This window comes from Parasteatoda tepidariorum, chromosome 6, assembly GCF_043381705.1.
Source record: "Parasteatoda tepidariorum isolate YZ-2023 chromosome 6, CAS_Ptep_4.0, whole genome shotgun sequence".
NCBI lineage: Eukaryota > Metazoa > Arthropoda > Arachnida > Araneae > Theridiidae > Parasteatoda > Parasteatoda tepidariorum.
The window spans coordinates 87330821-87350009 of NC_092209.1; the positions used below are offsets into that span (position 1 = coordinate 87330821).

The 19189-nt window shown below is 29.3% G+C and overlaps 2 protein-coding genes across 5 annotated transcripts in view; one reads left to right on the top strand and one right to left on the bottom strand.

The window, feature by feature from the left end:
* Window positions 1-17172, bottom strand: LOC107455025 (serine/threonine-protein phosphatase 6 regulatory ankyrin repeat subunit A). Of its 3 annotated transcripts, none has more exons than XM_016072419.4 (5): window positions 16945-17172; window positions 15692-15865; window positions 10667-10858; window positions 7525-7778; window positions 1-660 (listed from the first exon to the last, which is right to left on the bottom strand). In XM_016072419.4, the coding sequence occupies exons 2-5, from the start codon at window positions 15861-15863 to the stop codon at window positions 109-111; spliced, it is 1170 nt and encodes a 389-aa protein (XP_015927905.1). In that variant the 5' UTR covers window positions 15864-15865; window positions 16945-17172; the 3' UTR covers window positions 1-108. The 3 variants fall into 3 exon arrangements, with proteins under 3 accessions (XP_015927905.1, XP_015927906.1, XP_015927904.1); XM_016072420.3 differs by having other exon boundaries at window positions 16817-17160; XM_016072418.3 differs by having other exon boundaries at window positions 17038-17138.
* LOC107455026 (splicing regulator SDE2) overlaps window positions 17173-19189 on the top strand; it is a 19923-nt gene continuing 17906 nt past the window's right edge. Inside the window, exon 1 of one of the 2 annotated variants that reach the window (XM_016072421.3) lies at window positions 17173-17447. In XM_016072421.3, coding sequence (XP_015927907.2) covers window positions 17337-17447 — 111 coding nt within the window. In that variant the 5' untranslated portion in view covers window positions 17173-17336. The remainder of the gene's footprint in view (window positions 17448-19189) is intronic. The other variant, XM_043052443.2, reaches the window with a different exon arrangement.

Here is a 19189-nt window from a genome sequence, read left to right on the forward strand (position 1 = left end):
TTAGTCAACAAACATTTATTTCCAACAAGCATTATTAAAAAAGGGGAACAAAATTGTAAAAGTTTATAAAATACACAGTATATTTACATCACATTTTGTAAAATTCACTCAACAAAGCAGTATAAACTTAACCAAAGAGGGAGGCAGAGGAAGCTCCAATGCGCTCCGGTCGATGCTCTCGACGAGATTTCTACGAATGACCAACCGGCAGGAACTGCGGAGATCGCGACACTCTCTAGATTTGTTGAAGACGTAACTCAAAACCGAACAAGTGTTGGGATATAACAAGCTTTCATTTTGCAGCAGCCACTCATATTCACTTGCAAGGCAATCGATGACTTTACCATCGGCTCCACAGTCCAAAAGAAGAGAAGCAATTTTCTGCAAACCTTTTTTGCAAGCATAAAACAGAGGAGTTAAACCGAAATTGTTTGTGACATTGACCAGACTGCCGGCATTAAGTAGTTTGCGGACAAGGGTTTCATTATTCATGGACACTGCAATGTGGAGGGGTGTGTCTCCTAAAGAGTTCCTCACATTGACTCTACTCCCCCTCATTATTAGCAGGGCACAAATATGATGGAACAATTTATTGTTAGATTTTAATTCATGAAATGCTTTAAGGAGTGGTGTCTCATTCAGTTTGTTCAGATGATTGATCTGAAAAGAAAAAAAAAAGAAATGTAAATGTCAAGAGTTTTTGAGGGAATTTATTCATCTTATAAAAATCTTAATCAGGTTGTGTAGCCAAATTAATCAACAAAAAATAAGCACCTTTTAAGCACTCAAGAAAAATTTTAAGCACTTTTGGAAAGTTTTCGACAATTGATGGTTTTATCTTGTTTAAACCGCCATATAAAAAATAAAAAAAACTTTTGGTATTGTTTTTGACAATTGTCAAAAATCATGAAATTTTGAATTATGTAAACCGAATGGCGTTTTCAAATGCTACGGGTTGACAATACACTGAAATAGATTGGGGTTGAATTAATTGTGAAAACGTTGAATAGAACAATATGTCTTTTTGCATAATTCATAGAGAAAATCAACATGGTCAAGGAAAAATCTCATTTTCAAAAAGGGAAAATTAAGCACTTTTTAAAAACACTCAATGACAAAAGCACATTTTAAGGACTTTTAAAAATCAAAAATAAGCACTTTTTAAAAACGCTACACACCCTGTTAATACAGTGAACTCTCGCTACTACAATATCCAATACAACAACATGGTTGCCACTCAAATCTGGAAAAAATTCGCAGTGTTTTTCCTGTACATATTATACACAATATATTAAGAGGAAACAACAATTACTGTACTCTTGTGTGAGCTATATTGAGTTAACTACATTTATTAGTTTTAATAGCTGGAAAAACTGCTGAACATACTTAGAGAATGCTATTATAAATGAAATAGTTTAGTATAGCTGAAATATCAAGGTTAAATATCCCTTAGATTATGCTTTGAGTGGTCACCATTTTTTAAAAGACAAAAATAACAAAATTCCCTGTATTTTCCCAGTTTGTACAGAAAAAATCACAATTCCCTGCATTTTAGGTGATTTTAAATTCCATGTATTTTAAAGGTTCTCCCGGTGGAGTGGCAACCCTGTAATGTTATGCTCCTCTCAATATTATGATATTCTCTGAAGCAAAAAACCCTTGTAAAACGATTTTTTCTCTCCAAATAATGTAAAGAATCTTATTTTATCATCTTTTGCCGTTTCTCCCCATCTTTTCTGGCAAGAGAAGACTCGCTGCTGACCAACCCAAGAACTTCCATTCTTAGAATTGCCTCCCTTTTCTCTTAAGAAGTTACAGGTGTAACATTCCTATCTGATTTCATTTCCTTCAAGTTAAAAGCTGATCCTAAGTCACAAATGATCACATTAACAACTGAAAGAGAATTTTTTCTGCAGAGGGTGGGTGGAGCACCATTCAAAAACGAAAATCGTTTTCGTTCCTTGGACTCAATGCATACTTTATTGGTTGACTTGACAGTCAAAAAAGTGAATAAACAAACGAAAATATCAGATTATTTTCAATAAAAACGGTTTTCAGGTACATTTAAGATCTTATTTTCTGAAATTATTTCAATTGTTTTTAATATTTAACCATAAATAACACACTGCAAATTTATGTCTTGCATAATATATAAATACATTTACAGTTAATACATATACAGTGAACTCTCGCTACTACGATATACGATACAACAATAACTCCCTCTATTACGATAATGTTCCGTGGTCCCGCCAAACTTGCATATGGATTAATGTTATCTTCCTCTCAATATAACGANTGCTTGTTGAATATATTAATTTTCACTTAAATACATACAATATCTGTATTACAAAAAAGGTTATGCAACAAATAGTCAGATCTATCTCAGATTTGCATTTTTTTAAAGTGATACTTACACAATCAATACTTAGTAGGATAACCCTTATTTTTAAGACAGCTTCACAGCGTCTTTTCATCGAGTGAAGGAGTGTTTGGAGTTCATCTTTCGTAGTCACATGGTGCCACGAATCAATTATAGCTTCAATAAGGTGTCTTTTATTGGATGGATGTTTTTTTCGTACAAGAATTTTCAAACATCGCCACAAATTTTCAATTGGATTGAGATCAGGGCTGTTTCCAGGCCATGGTAATATATCTATGCCTTTATTTTGAAACCATGCTTTGCATACTTTTGCTGTGTGGCATGGAGCTGAATCCTGCTGAAAAATAAATGGTGCGTTGTTGGAGAAGAAATCCCTTATTGAAGGTATCAATTTTGGTTTCAGGGCTGTTTCGATGCATTTTTTGGCATTCAGGATGCATCAATCACTTGAATTCGTCTCACACCATCTGCAGGCATACATGCCAAAATCCTGACATTTGTTGGATTTTTTGTAGTTGCTTCAATGCAATCAGGATGAAGCGCTTCGCCTACTCTACGTCTCACGTATTTTCTACCACCACTTCCAAAGAGCGATATTTTACTCTCATCACTCCAGATTACTTGCTTCCATTCATTTTCTGACCATTTAATGTGTTCTTTTGCCGACTTAACTCGTTTTTCACGTTGCTTTTGATTTAAATATGGTTTTTTCCTTGGAATTCTAGCTTGTAGTCCAAATCCTGATAACCTTCTTCTTATTGTTTTTGAAGTTACTGCAATACCAGCTGCATTCATTTCACATCTAATGACATTTTTCTATCTTGAAGACATAGCCATTTAATTTTTCTATCGGTGGTAGCACTTGTGCATTTTTTCGGCCTGATTTGGCATCCTGAATTCCAAAAAATACATCAAAACTGTCCTGAAATCAAAATTGATACCTTCCATCAGGGATCTCTTCCCCAACAACGCACCATTTATTTTTCAGCAGGATTCAGCTCCATGCCACACAGCAAAAGTATGCAAAGCATGCTTTCAAAATAAAGGCATAGATATATTACCATGGCCAGGAAACAGTCCTGATCTCAATCTAATTGAAAATTTGTGGCGACGTTTGAACATTCTTGTACGAAATAAACGTCCATCCAATAAAAGACAACTGAGTGAAGCTATAATTGATTCCTTGCACCATGTGATTACGAAAGATGAACTCCAAACACTTGTTTACTCGATGAAAAGACGCTGTGAAGCTGTCTTAAAAAAAAAGGGTTATCCTACTAAGTATTGATTGTGTAAGTATCACTTTAAAAAATTACAAATCTAAGATACATCTTACTATTAATTGCATAACTTTTTCTGTAATACATATATTGTAATACTGTATTTGTTATTAAATTTTACATTAAATTACCTTCAATTTGGTATGTAAACGTTTACTTTTAAGTGAAAATTAATATATTCTACAAGCACACAAAGTTGAAAAACATGAAATTTTCAAAAAGTGTCCACACTTTTGGCCACCACTGTATAACATTAAAATTTGAAAAAAAATCTTATTGTGCTCCCAAAGTATTTAGGCTCTCAATATAACAATACATCTCTGTACAACAATACATTTATTTGATCTCTAAAGTATTGTTGTAGCGAGGGTTTACTGCATTCACAGACCTTCTTAGTGGTAGAGTTCACCTAAGTGCTAGTTTTTCACAAATTACACAACTTGATCAAGAGGTTTTACTTCAAAAGCAACATAATCAAGGTGTCTGCTGCTACATTTTAGATTTTCAAATTCATGACTAATTCCTAGACACTATTATTCCGACTATTTTCACAGACAAAAACATAACAATAAATTTAAAAAAGCATTATAATAACGTTTAATTGAAATGAGAGGTATAACCAAAACTGTTATACTCTGCATCTTCATATTTATAGAATTTAAGTTTTAAGAAACAGAGTAAAGAAAGAGTTGAAGCAGTAAAATAGCTGAAAAAAATACAAAAGCAAATGATTTTTTCTGCAGAATTATATTCTAAAGATATTTTTCTTGTTTATCGGAAAAGAAAGAAATACTCCTGATTTTTCTGCTCTCATTTCGGAATTAAAAAAATTCGCCAATGGCTGGCTTGCTTCAGCTTTAATTTTCAATTGATAAATAAAAAATTCTAAAATCACAGAGGCTTGAAAGATAATTGGCTCAAGAAATAAGGTTAGTAATTTTTTTTAATTTGTTTTTTAAAAAATAAAAAAATAATCAGATTTTTTTAAAATTCAAATACATTGTAAGAATTTTAATTTATGATTAAAAAAACTTTATAAATGTTCATTAAAAATTAAATTAATATTAAAACTATATTATAACAACATTTTTAAAACTTTAACTTACTAACATAATTTTTCATTACAATACATAGCTTTGAATGCCTAGCAACCATTTTGAAATAAATGCATGGTTGAAATTTAAAGACTAGATGAAACAGAGAATTTAAAGAATACTGTTAGGGGTCTGTCAAGGTTTTTCTGAGACGTACCTATTTTATGATAATTTAGACATAATTTGTGAAAATTAAAAATTCTATTAAAAAATCAACACAAAAATATGGATTTATCGTTTCTTACGAGACACAAAAAACTACAGTTTTGTGAAACTACAGTTTTTCCTCAAGTTGAATTTGTGAAAGTACTGCTAAACAGTAGCAAATTTGGCTTGGACAGACCCCTGTTCTTTAACTATTAAAACAAAGTTTCAATTAGTGAACCATAATTTTAATTCAAAATTACAATTTTTCTCTTTTCCCTCAGTTTCTAAAATGACAAAATAAATGTAACAGATTGTGTTTATAAATGTAGTCATTCGTAAATAAATATTTAATCTATGTATTTTTATATTAAAATATTCATTTTTAATCCTATATCAAAATAGATAAGTTAAGCTAAAAAAAATTTTTTTTTAAAAATCAGTGTACTTATTGGAATTTTTTTTTTCACAAAATTTCTTTATAGAAAATCTGATAATGTCAAAGATACTGTAAACATATTGTGAGAAAAAAATTACCAGTTAATAACCCTACTGCTTCAAATAGATTTTGAAAGGGAAGAATGACGCTATATCAGGAAAAAAATATCTGAATTCCTCAGCATTTTTTTCTTCTATTTTTGGCATATTAGGGTAATTTCTTTATATTATAACCTCAAGCTTCAGAAATATACATTTTTCACCAATAAAATATAATGTAGATTTTCATTCCATGCTTTTTCAATCAAAAGGTAGAATTTCAATTAACATTACTTGCATTCTTTTTTTTTTTTTTTNTGAAAAAAATTCATGTTTATTAATTACTTTCTACAGCTATGTAAGTCTATATTAAGACAGCATTGAATGTTTACTTTAATCTGTCCTTTCAATCTCAAGAACCAAAAGATTTTTAAAAATGTAATTTCAAATGTGTTGGAATTTAACACACACCAAGAAAGAAAGTAATTTCATTAACTAAAATTATTTAATGCAGCAATTTATTTAAAATAAATTTTAAAACTAAGAAAAGAAAATAATAAAANGTCAACTTATGCAGGTGCCCAACTTACAAGGGTGGTCAACTTGGCAGGTTTCACTGTATACATAAAAAATCATTTGATTTAAATCAATGATTTTTTTAAGAAAACCATTTGATTTAAATCAACAAACCCTGTCTAGAAATGATGTTTATTCTTTAATCTTTCGAAAGAACACCATAACTTTTAAAGAACATGATAAAAACATTTTATATTTTAATAAAATAAAACTGTGAGTGTGGATTTTGTTACAAATTCAGACATACGGAACTCCATGAAATTAGGGGAGGGGGGAAAATTCTATGACTTTCCGTGAATTTTTCTTTGGAAAAAATAGACATTTAATGACAAATTTTCAGGGGTGGCCCAACTCAAAAATCCTGAAAATTTCTTGAGTAAATTAATATCTTTATAAATTTAATTAATTGAAAGTTTCAAAACATGATATTCTAAATGAATTATATGCTGCAAAATTTAAATGAATAATTATGTGTAAGTTTACTTTTATCTCTTATCACATTTATTATTCTACCAGAAAAAATGTTCACAAATGAAAGAGACACCAAGTATAAATTCTAGTTCGAATATTTTTAAATAAAATATACAAGAATTTTTATATATAAATGTGATAGATGATTTCTTGAAGCTTCTGGGCTCTGCAAATTTTCGGATCGCAGTTAGCAAGAAATCCGGATTTTCCCCGGAGCACAATCACCCCTGAATTTTGTTCAACACCGAAACTCATGACTAGAGCCCGGATTTTGATGACCTAAAAAATCTTAACTAATGCCCTTAAAAAGTGCAAAAAATGCCCTTAAAAATGCCAAAATTGCGCAAAAAATGCCTTAAATAAAGTAAAAATATTGAATTAAAAATTTTTTTTGCTCTTTAAAATTATTATGAGTCATTTAAAAAATATAAAGCAATGCAATACTTGTTCTACGTGCATTAAAGTTTGAAAAATATGTTTTATATCCTAAAATAACAAAAAAAGGAAAATATATTGACACCAAAATATTTTTCTTTTGTAGAGAAACTTTGAGGGATATAACAACTCCCATCTCATAATATTACTAAATATCAGAATTACATTGGATTATTAAATGTTTTTTGATAATTTGAAATGTAAACGAGCGTCTCTTGTCTGAAAGTAAATTTTCATTCCTGCAGAAGCTTCTTTCAACGTCTACTGATGTTATAGGTGCGTACTTGAAAAAGACGGTCTCACTTACTGACAATTCTTCTTCAATTTGAAAAGATTTTGCTTCACCTGTTAATATCCTATAGATTTTCTTCATTGTTTGGAAGCCAGTGTAATAATGAAAATTGATAAAAAATAATAAAAATTGGAAAAAATTAACCAAAAACTTTAAAAAAAAATGCATTAAAATGCAAAATACGCCCCAAAATTTAAAGAAAAATGCCCTATAAATCTAAAAAAATGCTCTAAAAGACAAAAATGCAAAAAATGCAAATGTCATCAAAATCCGGGCCTTACTCATGACTTTCCATGATTTCTCATGACCTTCCAGGTGTGCAGATACCATTTAAAAGGGATCAGTATAAAATTAAAAATGAACAAAACTTACGTTTGCACCAGCATCCAGAATTTTGTTAATAATCTCAGAGGAACAATTGTAATTTGAGATGAGAGTGAGAAGAGGGGTGTCTTGAAATTGTCCATATGCTTCATTCACACTGCATTCTCCTTTATCCAGGATATAGGAAATAAGGGATTGAGAGCCATGAGCACAAGCATACATAAAGGGTGTCTTTCCTTCTTTGTCCAACATTTTTAAAACACATGAGACAGATGGATTCTTCATCAACAACTGAACCATTCCTTAAAAATTAAAAGCCATTAATTTAAGACTGCTCAGGAAATGTTGTCCAACATTTGTTACATTGCTTTTCTTTTCCATAATTTTAAAAATAACAAGTAAAAAATTAACTTTGAAACATGTATTACACACTTGTTTTCCCTGTGGCAGAATTTTTTTTGGCTTTCTGCGACAAACCTCTCTAGCACTAATATCTTTCTGCAAGATACTTTTAATAATCACTAATATACATCAGGGGTTTGTCTAGGTTCTTCTGAGAGGTGAAAATAGACAAAATTTGTGAAAATTAAAAATTATAATAAAAAATCAACACAAAAATGTGGATTTATCGTTTCTTGTGGGCTACAGAAATAAAATTTTAAGAAAAAGCATTGTGTGAAACTACCGTTTTTTCTAAAGTTGAATTTGTGAAGGTACTGTTAAACGGTAGTAAATTTGGCCTGGATAGACCCATGTACATGTTATTAATTAAATTTAAAGCAACAGAAACGCTGTATTTACAAAGAAAGGACTATCTGGATATAATAAAATTGTATGTATTTTTTTAAAAATGGATATGTAATATTTTTTTATTCTAATATCATGGGCGATATTATCACATTTTGTAAGAGGATAACTCACTAATTATTTCATTTTTCGCATTTTGTGAATCATCATCACATAAAAAAAATAAACAAAAATCGTAAAATCTATGAAAAAAAAAGCACCCCCCCCCAAAATAAGAATGAAAAAAAAAAAACACAAGCATTTCTTCCCCTCTGATGCGTGAAAAAGACATCGACTGAATATAATTGGTGAGGAAAAAAATCTTTCAAACATTTCTGTTGAAAATAAATTTCCTGCTTCAATATTTTTTATTCTTCTCAAATAAGAATCGAAAAATTGAGGACATTTCTTTCCCCTCCGATGAGCAAAAAAGGCATCTTTTAAATATAATTTTAGAGAAAAAAAAATGTTGAAAATTTTTTTACTTTTTAAAGGGAAATTATTTCTGCAAGAGCTCTGTAACGTTCTGCGTCAATGTCGCCGCGATTCTGCCAAAGGGCTTTTAATTTTGAAATGCTTTAAAAATAAATAATAAAAAAAACAATAATTTCCTTATTTATTCATGTTGATTTTAATTTGTGGTATACTGGATAGATAAGCAGGAAATTATAAATTGGTGATGTGTGAAAAATATAATTTACGTTCAAAAGTGTGATAGTAAAATTTTCATTATCTTTTTTTTTCAACAATAAAGTATACAGGCCTAACCTTATGATTTTTTTCCTCTCTTTGGTTTCACTTAAGTTTAAAGTAAAACTAAAATATAATTCTTTTCCCCTTTCAAATAGTCAGTTATATTTTTCCCTTTAAATACACACTTATTTGAAAAGTAGGAAAAACATTTAATTTCTACTCTGGATTTTTTCAAACACTTCTGTAGCATCAAACTATTTGAATTATCAAAAAAAAAAAAAAAAAAAAAAAAAAAAAAAAAAAAAAAAAAAANAAAAAAAAAAAAAAAAAAAAAAAAAAAAAAAAAAAACTTATGATTAGAGAGTTTTTGGTCACATGTAGGTACACACGCATTGCATTTAAGATTTGGTAAAATGAAAAGACTCTTCTCAACAATCACTTTCTAGTTCATTACCTAACAGTATTTAACAAACAAACTTTTTTCCACAACCATAGTAATAGTAACTACCACTTTTTGTCTTAAAACAAAAAGTTTTAAAAAATTCAACTAGCACATTTTAACAATAACTACCTTAATTGAGATGGGGAATGTCATAAAAAACTGCTCGAACAGTTTTTTTTTTCACATTAGAATTACTTAAACTATTAACACTCAACATACTGCAGTACTGGCAATAGCACCATCTGTTGAGTAATAAGAGAAGTATTTTTGACATCAGCGGATATTTTATGTCCAAAAAATTTTATTTCAAAAGAATTTTCTTCAACAAATACGGAGAAATTTGAGAATATACGGGTAAACAGGAGATAGTCATAAAATACGGGAGTCTACATTGAAAAACAGGAGACTTGACAGGTATGTACACGTTACATCCCTTATCAATTAGCCATAAATGTGTTAAAATAAACAATAAAATTAAATCTAAAAAGTTAAAACCTATCTGAAAAAATCTCGATACAGATAATTTGTTTGCTATCTCTTTAAATTATGTCTTTTTTCCTCTTTTTTTTTTGATTCAACTAATCAAAATCCTTAGAAAACAGTAAAAAAAAATTAACAAAAAAAAAAAAAAAAACTTAATATATTCTTTTATGAAAGTATTTAAATTTGTACTATGATAATTAAAGCTTTAATTTTAAACTACATACACTATCTTGACTGAAAGAGACCTAATTCCTTTAGGAAAAATTTATTTACTTAAATAAAATTATAAAAATTAGTCAATGCTTTTAAATTTTCATGTATATTTTATGCCCAAAGAAGGTAGTGTTTAAGTAAATTTTCAAATACTACAATACTTCAAATTCAACAAAAAATAAGCATCTTCTACGTATTTTTTAAGCACTCAAAAAATAATTTTAAGCACAACATACATTAACAAAATGTACTTTTTAAAAACACAATATAAAAAAGCACCTTTAAGGGCTTTTGAAAAACGAAAATTGAAATTAAGCACCTTTAAGCACTTTTTAAAAACGCTATGCACATTGTACTAAAAGATTAGATCTCAAATAATTTATCTAATTATTTAAAAAAATAAAAATTTATATTTTGCACCCTTTTCATGATTGGTCTAAAGCACAAGAGGCAAAGATGAGAAAACTTAACCTAAGAGTAACTACTAATTTAACTAGAAACTAATAAACTAGAACTAAGTAATAACTTGCACAAAGTTTAATAATTCTACTAAAAGTAAAAAACCATAGTTACTTAAGGAATTCATTTGTGCAGCAAGGTGCAAAGCTGTCCTTCCTTCATTGTCTTGGCTAGTCAGATCTGCTCTGTTATCAAGCAACAATTTCACAAAATCAAAATTTAACAGTTGCACAGCTAAGAGAAGAGGTGTAAGTCCTTGAACATTTTTTAAACTGAGGCTACAGCCACGGCTGATTAAAAATTTTCCTGCAGCAAGACAAAATATTTAGAGAAAGACACTATGTAAATAAAGGCACAACTAAAATGGAATTTATTTTTGAAATATTTTTTTCAATAATGCTAGTCAACAAACAAAATTTGGATTTTAAAAAGGGATCACATTTTTTTTGCCATGCCTTAATTTTGAAGTATTTCAGCTTACACAATGAAGGTTTTTACATTATTTAAAATAAGTATGCAAAAAAAAAAAAATTAAAAACTACTTAAAACTCTACTTAAAAAAGAATTCTTTAATTTCCATACAAATTTTAGCTAACTGTAGATACAGGGTTGCCACAGAAAAAATTAACAGAATAGTTGCTTTTAGTAGCATAAAGCGTGAAAATAGTTGCCTAAATAAGAACAAAAATTCATCAAAAATATGAAGAAAATTTTATACTTAATTGTCATACATATACCATGATCAATTTAGTCTAGTTTGTGGCAAATATGATAATTTTTATATAAACGTTAGGGTTCTAGCACTAAATTCTTATATCAAAAAAATTTGTATATTTGCAGAAAATTAAATACTTTTAATTACTAGAAATCATTAAAAAAATACTTTTTCATTAAAAAAAAACTTACTTTTTCTAAAAACTTTTCCCTTTTATCAATAATTAATTTAGCAAACATATATATATATATATATATATTAGGCCTGGGCAATATACCGTAATACCGTCATTTCTTTGATACCGCGGTAATGATATTCGGAAGTATATTCTTCGGCAATACCGAGTTATTGAACTTCGGTATGCCTGCACCTCTCGGTACTCACCGCTAGCCAATATCTTCGGCCGACCGGCGGCGAGGAAGTGGCGGTATGGTATGGTATCTAGGAGGTATTGGTATGGCACGTGATTGATTTAGGGGTGAAGAACTCAAAGGCTTGCGCGTAATATTTACGATACCTCCTCTCGGCAGCTAGAAATTTCTCCTACAATATATTGTGGTATCATTTGACTTTAAAGCGCATGCGTCATATCCGTGGTATTGGCGATATCGGATTTCAAACACCCGCGCGTTATATCAACCCTCCATGGTATACTTAGTTACTGATTTTGGTTTCATTTTGAGAATAGCGTGCTTCTGATTTTAAAAATATCCGAGATTGTCGGATCTCCTTGTGATGTTTATAATTGTGTTGATATTTATAATTGTTGATGTTTATAATTGTGTTGATGTTTATAACTGTTTTGATGTTTATAATTGTGTTGATGTTTATATTAGTAATTGATGTTTATATTAATAAAATTTTTCTGTTTTAAAATAATGATGCTTTATAATTAGTTGATTCCATGGGATAATTATGCTGCGAGCTAATATAGGATAAGTACCCCATTTTTTTTAAATGATGCTCTTTAAACACATTAATTTTTAATTGCAAAATAGTCTTAGCATTTATAATATACATAACAATTTAATTACCGCGGTATATCATAATATCGTGATATGAAGCTCACAATATACCACAATATCGAAATTCTGACATTGCCCAGCCCTAATATATATATATATATTGTGGAAAGTGATTACTCGAATTCGAAATTCATGCATCATAATATTGTATTATAAATTGCTTTTCTTTTAAAATCATACGGAATTTCGTAGCAATAACTAGTGAAAAGGCGATCGAAAAACGAAATAAGACTTATAATGGAGTCTGTGCAAATTCAATGTATTAAAAAGTGAGGACTAAAATTTGCAACTCAAAATTTATTTTTTAAGAAAAAAAAATTCTGTGTGTTGAGAGAACACTTCCAGGAGTACAGAAAAGTCTCCTTTTCAGGCAAAAAAAGTTGCCTTAGTCGCCTCATGCCGAAAATAGTTGCATTTTAGTCCCCTGTGGCAACCCTGTAGATATGTTTAAAAACAATTTACTTCAAAAAATTCAATTTAAAAAAAATTAGCAGTTCACAGTTTAAAAAAAAAAAATTTAGAAAAAATAGGTCTGCAATTTTTTATTTTATTCGCATGGCTATTTTATAGTTATGTAGTTGCTATACACCAAAATTCTTTTCATTCCTTAGCACATTCGTTAAGAGAACAAAATTCAATTTGAGTATTTCCACAAAGTAGATGTAAAGTAGGTGATTGTGAGCCCAACTCAAAAATCCTGAAAATTTCTTGAGTAAAATCATTATTCAATAGCACATTTCAAAAAATTAATACATTGGAAAAATTGAAATCATTGCTACTTTCAAAACATGAAATTCAAAATAAATTATATGCAGCATAATTTAAATGAATAATTTTGTCTAAGTTCACTTTTATCAGTAATTACAATTATTATTATTAACACATAACTACAATAAGAAATAAATAATAAAAATGATTAATTAATTGAATAAAGTATGCTTCATCTACAAATAAATTGTATGTTTGATTCAATATTTATGACGTGCAGTCATACCTTTGCACAGACTAGTAATAGTATAAATAAACAAATTATAAAATAATCGACTGCGGAAACATATTCTAATGAAAACGAGAAAGTCAGTGCTAGGCGACATTCAATTGAAAAAAAAAAAATTAAAAACTGATCTGTTTATACTGCTGGCAGCTTGCCAATTAAGAATTAGAAAGTCTTTTGGAAAAAATATCAAAGATAAATAAATGACTAAACGGAATAAAGTTTAAATAAAAAACATCATTTGCAATTGAATTGAAATTTTTGGACCTTGGAACTCCGGATCGCGTTAAAAGAAAAATCCGGAGAACAATCATCTCTGATGTTATCATCCTTTAAAATTTAGTTTATAATAATTAGGAGAAAGATTAAATTAGTGAAGCATATTTACAAGAATATGCTGAAATTCATTTTAACATATTACATGATAAAAAAAATATGTTGATTTTTTTATTTTATTAATAAATACAAGTAACTGAAACAAAACATAATACAAAAGTTTTAAGATGAAATTTTAATTTTTTTTATGTGTAGAAAAAAGATTAATTTACCATCAGGTTACTATCGAGAGTTATCTCGGGCAAATGAAAAAGTTAAATATTAGGCTTTGTATGACAGCTTTTAAGACTAGAGACAACACTGATACCTTCCAAACACCAGTGAAGTAATACACCATTTTTTTTACTCTTTTTTTTCTATGTAAATTCAGCAACCATCGTATTTATGTTACCGTTAAGTGTGTAATATGTTATTAATTTGAGACTTTAACTAGTTATTCTATGAAATAACTAGGTATTCTATAAATTAACTAATGATAGACAATTAAAGTGTAAACGAAGCAATTTATCAAATTTATGCAGCGTATAAATGGTATTTATGGAAACGTACCATAAAATCATTTGTTACAACAAGGATTACTGAAATGACACTTGGAATTACAAAGAACATTATTTCTAAAACATTTTTTGTTGACACACTGGGTTTTACACGAAAATTTTTTAAATCCCTGGTCAGTACCTAAACTTTGAGCTGTAGCAGCCGACCGGAGTGATATTTCTACATCCGGTACTTCTTCGATTTTAATTAATTTTTGTTCGCAGACACTGAACTGGGATCGGGAATATAATTATTTCATGCTGCCGTTTCTTGTGCCTAATTGGAAAATCCTTCTTCGGTTATTTGTAGGATGATAGCAAAATAGATTTGGCATCACCTTTTCCTCTGTCAACTTCAGGCACTGGGATACGGACGGTAAACCCCACAGAGGCTTCAGAATTAGATTTATCCGACATTTATAATTTAATCTTTTTCGCACTATTTTCCATTATTTTACACTTTAACGGGCTGCAGATCGTTATTCTATGAAATAACTAGCTAAACCATGAAATACAAGAGAGTTTTACACTTTAACAGACACAATCAGTTATTTCATGGAATAACTAGGTATTCCATAAAATAACGGATTTCATACTTTAACGGTAACATATACAATCGCACAAAACACCTGTGCAGTTCCAGAGTCCAACAGCAAAACTCTAAATAAAACTTGCAGGGGTCTGTCTAGGCTTTTCTGAGAGCAGGGGTCTGTCTAGGTTTTTCTGACAGGTACCTATTTTGTGAAAATTTAGAGGAAATTTGTGAAAAATTTAAAATTATATTAAAAAATCAACACAAAAATATGGATTTATCGTTTCTTAAGGGATACAAAAATGAAATTTTAAGAAAAGGTATTTTGTGAAACTACCGTTTTTCCTAAAATTGAATTTGTGAAACTACCGTTTTTCCTAAAGTTGAATTTGTGAAGGTACCGCTAAACGGTAGTAAATTCGGCCTAGACAGACCCCTGGAGAGGTACCGATTTTGTGAAAATGTTGACATAATTTGTGGAAAATTAAAAATTATATTAAAAAATCAACACAAAAATGTGGCCAAAATATGGATTTATCGTTTCTTGTGGGTTACAAAAATAAAATTTTAAGAAAAAGTATTTTGTGAAGCTACAGTTTTTCCTGAAGTTGAATTTGTGAAGGTACTGCTAAACGGTAGTAAATTCGGTCTGGACAGACCCGTGACTTGGCAAGCTTCCAATCACAGCAGATATTTTTTTCGCTTTCAGCTGAGTAAAAACGAGATAAAACAATACATACGCCCGAGTTTTCTCATGATGATAAATATTTGCAATATATACACACCTGAGTTAACTCAGATAAATAGGGAAGCGGTTAAAGCAAAACCCATAATCTACTTACAGAGAAAGAACTTTAGAGAAATAGAAAAAATTGGCACAGATAACACTTAAATGGTAGTGTAATAAAAATTACTAGCATAATTTTCAGAAGGAATAAAATATAGAGTTAAAATAAGATTAATATTTTTAAACGATCATAAATTTTTCAGAACAAACAAACCTATAGTAATAGCATTAGATTCAATACTGATCATTATTGGGTATTTGTGAAGCATCAGCTCAGAATCAACATCTAAATTTTCTTCATCTAAAAGTCTTAGTACAGCATGATAATTCTTTTCTTGTATCGCCTTTGTCATTTCAATACACATCATGATATGTTTTCGATCCATCACTACAGAATGAAAAAATTTTTATCAAGAAAACATTTTCTTAGTCTCTATTCCAATTATTCTATGTTTAAAACAAAAACAAACAAAAAAAAGAATTAAGTCTAATAGAAACCATATTAATTCCTGTGTTATGATAGAAAAATAGATAAAAATCAAAGTTTTCAAAAAAGAAATTTTTTTTTTTGCAGGAACTGTATAATGTTCTGTGACTATGTCGCCGTGATTCTGCCACGGGAGAAAAAAATATCAAATGTAGTTTCAGGCAAATCTTTCTATTACTGCTATAGTCTAAGAAGTTATCAAAAATTAACCCAAACCCATTACTTTCCCCCTCAAAGACGATAAAAAGTCTGCATTTTTGATCTTTTCCTCCATTCTCTTTTTAACTGTAAAATGACTCTTGATTTGATTTTTTTTAAATATATAGCAAGTTTGTATTTTTACAAAGTATTTTGAAAAAATCAATCATAAAAATTCATTAATAAATGCTTTCGGCTAAGACTTCTGAAATTTGGCTAACTTCTTAGACATTCGGCTAATTTACTGGCTAGTAATTTGAAGTCCTCAGCGTGGGTTCTGCAAGACTAATGTTTCAATTTCTGATTTTCTTTAGTTGTAGCTGAAGAAACGTTCGCTTAGTTTTACAGAAAACAAATAACAAGAACATTTTCAATACTAAAGCAGTGAAATATCTGGAAAAAATACATAAAAGCAACCCTTAAGTTCAATATAGCAGAAGCCCTAACAAGTACAATAGAGGTATATTCATTTTGGAGAAGAATTGAAATATAATCCAAAATATTTCATTCAAAGTAAGCTTTTATTTAACTAAGTTTTTACATATATAAATTAACGTATTCCAAGAAAAATAAATTTTGTTTGAGGACTATCGATAATCTTAATGTTTAAGATTATTTAGAAGCAACAAACTGAACATATATGGGTATGCATACGTGAAGAAAGAATATAATAGGAATCTTATGATTATTTTAACTCAATAAAGGTATAAGGCAATGACAGTATAAGTTCAATTTAGTAGTAACTACGTGATTCCTCGAAAACAAAAATATTTACTTCTAACCTGTATCGGAACTTAATACTGACAGAAAGCATTAATAATTATACAAGAAGTATTTTACGCAGTTTCAAAAACTAAAATTGACAATTTCAATACTTCAAAACTCCGACTCGGATTGGTTTGATTGTTTGTGAATGAACAACCTTTTCGCCTTTTTCAAAAAAATATGAATGTCAAATTTCTAACATCGTTCACAGAAATTCATCTTCCGTAATCTTCATCCTATTTCTCACTTTACTATAAGCGAGCTATAAGCGAAATACTGCAACGAGCTCCAAAAATGCCCGTCAGTCATTTCATCAACTTCCGTAAATTTTAAGCTGGCAAGTTGACAATTCAAATTTCTCAAGGCTCTACGACAATTATTTCTTGTTTAATTACTTTAAAAATCAGTAATGTATAATATTTTTATACGATATCCTTTTCCATGTGCGTATAAGTCAGTTTGTTGTGAACAAAATGGTATTTATTGCTCTCAACTCCATAACACCATTTCAGAAGCAATCGTAAGTTTCTACTTTTTAAACGCAGAATTGTATCGCTGTTATACGCATTTGGATTGACTAATTACTATTTTGCATTGGCTAATAATTTAATTTGCATTGACTAATATAATTTTGTTGTATTCTTTTGGTGTCCTTTGTGTTTAGAGTGTAGGATCCAGAGTTCCCATGGTCCTTAAAAGCTGCTTAATTTTTACAAGGTATCCGCACACCTGGAAAGTCATGAAAAATCATGGAAAGCCATGAATTTCAGTATTGAACAGAATTTGTCATGATTTTAACTATTTTGTTTTAAAAAAAAAGTCATGGATTTAGGTCGCCGAGGAATCTAATTTTTAAAATGGAATTTACCCCCACCCCCAATTTCACAGTGTTCCAAATATCTGAATTTGTAACAAAATCCCCACTCACAGTCATATTTTATTAGGATGAAAAATGTTTTTATAATTTTTAAAGTAATGGTGTTCTTTCAAAGAAATGAAAGAAAAAACGTCATTTCCAGAGCGAATCATCTTTTAAACTTCTGTGATTTCAGAATTTTTATTATTATTTATTTATTTTATTTTATCAATTTAAAATTCTAGCTGAAGCAAGCTAATCTTTGGCAATTTTTTTTTAAATTCCAAAATGAGAACAGAAAAATCCGGAGTATTTCTTCCGTTTCTGATGAACAAGAAAAGTATCTTTAGAGTATAATTCTGCTGCATAAAAGAAAAAAAATTATTTGCTTTGTATTTTTTTCAACTATTTTATTACTTCAACTCTTTCTTTACTCTATTTTTAAATTTAAAATCTATAAATATGAAGATACAGAGTGTAACAGTTTTGGTTATACTAATCATTTAGCTTAATGTTATTATAATACTTTTTTAAATGTATTGTTGTGTTTTTGTCGGAGAAAATAGTAACTTTGTAAAGTCATGAATTTGAAAATCTAAAATGTAGCAAATACCCTGTTTTTATTTTAAAAGTACTTAATTTTGGTCCAAGGTTATTAAAAGTCCTTAATTCAGTATTAATGTAGTTTATAGGAGCAATTTTTCAGTATTATGAAAATGTTTAAAACAAGAAGTCGTTCTTTAATTGCTTTAAATGAGACCATGCATCAATGGTAAAGTATTTTGAGAGACGGCAAGTGTAAGAGAAAGAAACCCTTCTTTCATCAATATGTTCTTCCTTTTGCCTTGAATCAGACCACATGAGGAAAGTGGAGCACTCTGAAAGAAAAGAATATTCTGTGGGCGAAGGGAATTCTGCACACGGAAGAGATTATTCTTTTTTTTGAAGTGGGGATCAGTTCTAAGGTACCTAAGTAAAAGACCTACGAAATCCAGCGAGTTCCAGAAAACAAATCATGGCAGAAAGAATATAGAAATGAGGCATAGTCCCCCCTAAAAAAGAAGTAACAGAAATTTTTTTTCAATCTAATCCACAACAGAAAGTATTTCTAAAAAATTTAACTAAATAAATGTCTATAATATTACAGTGTGTAATGTAAGTAAATGTAAATTTATAAAGAGAAATAAAAGTTTTTCTTTTTTTTTAAATTCCTAATCATACTAAAAGTAAATAGTTCTTTAATAAACTGGGTTTGGAAAAAATAGGAATTTTTTAAAAATCCCTACCCACATAAGGTTTTTATCAACAAAAAAAAAAGAAGATATTTTTGATGAAAAACCTGGGTTTATCGGTACTTTACATTTTTATTCCTAAGAATGCAGGATTTGCTTCAAAGAAGAAAGTTG

Excerpts from the sequence above, each read along its gene's own strand:
- LOC107455025 (XM_016072418.3), bottom strand. Across the intron at positions 7,779-10,666 it reads TGCACAAATGAATTCCTTAA|GAATGGTTCAGTTGTTGATG; the intron begins GTAACTATGGTT and ends TTAATTTTTAAG. Across the intron at positions 661-7,524 it reads TTCTGGATGCTGGTGCAAAC|ATCAATCATCTGAACAAACT; the intron begins GTAAGTTTTGTT and ends TTTTCTTTTCAG.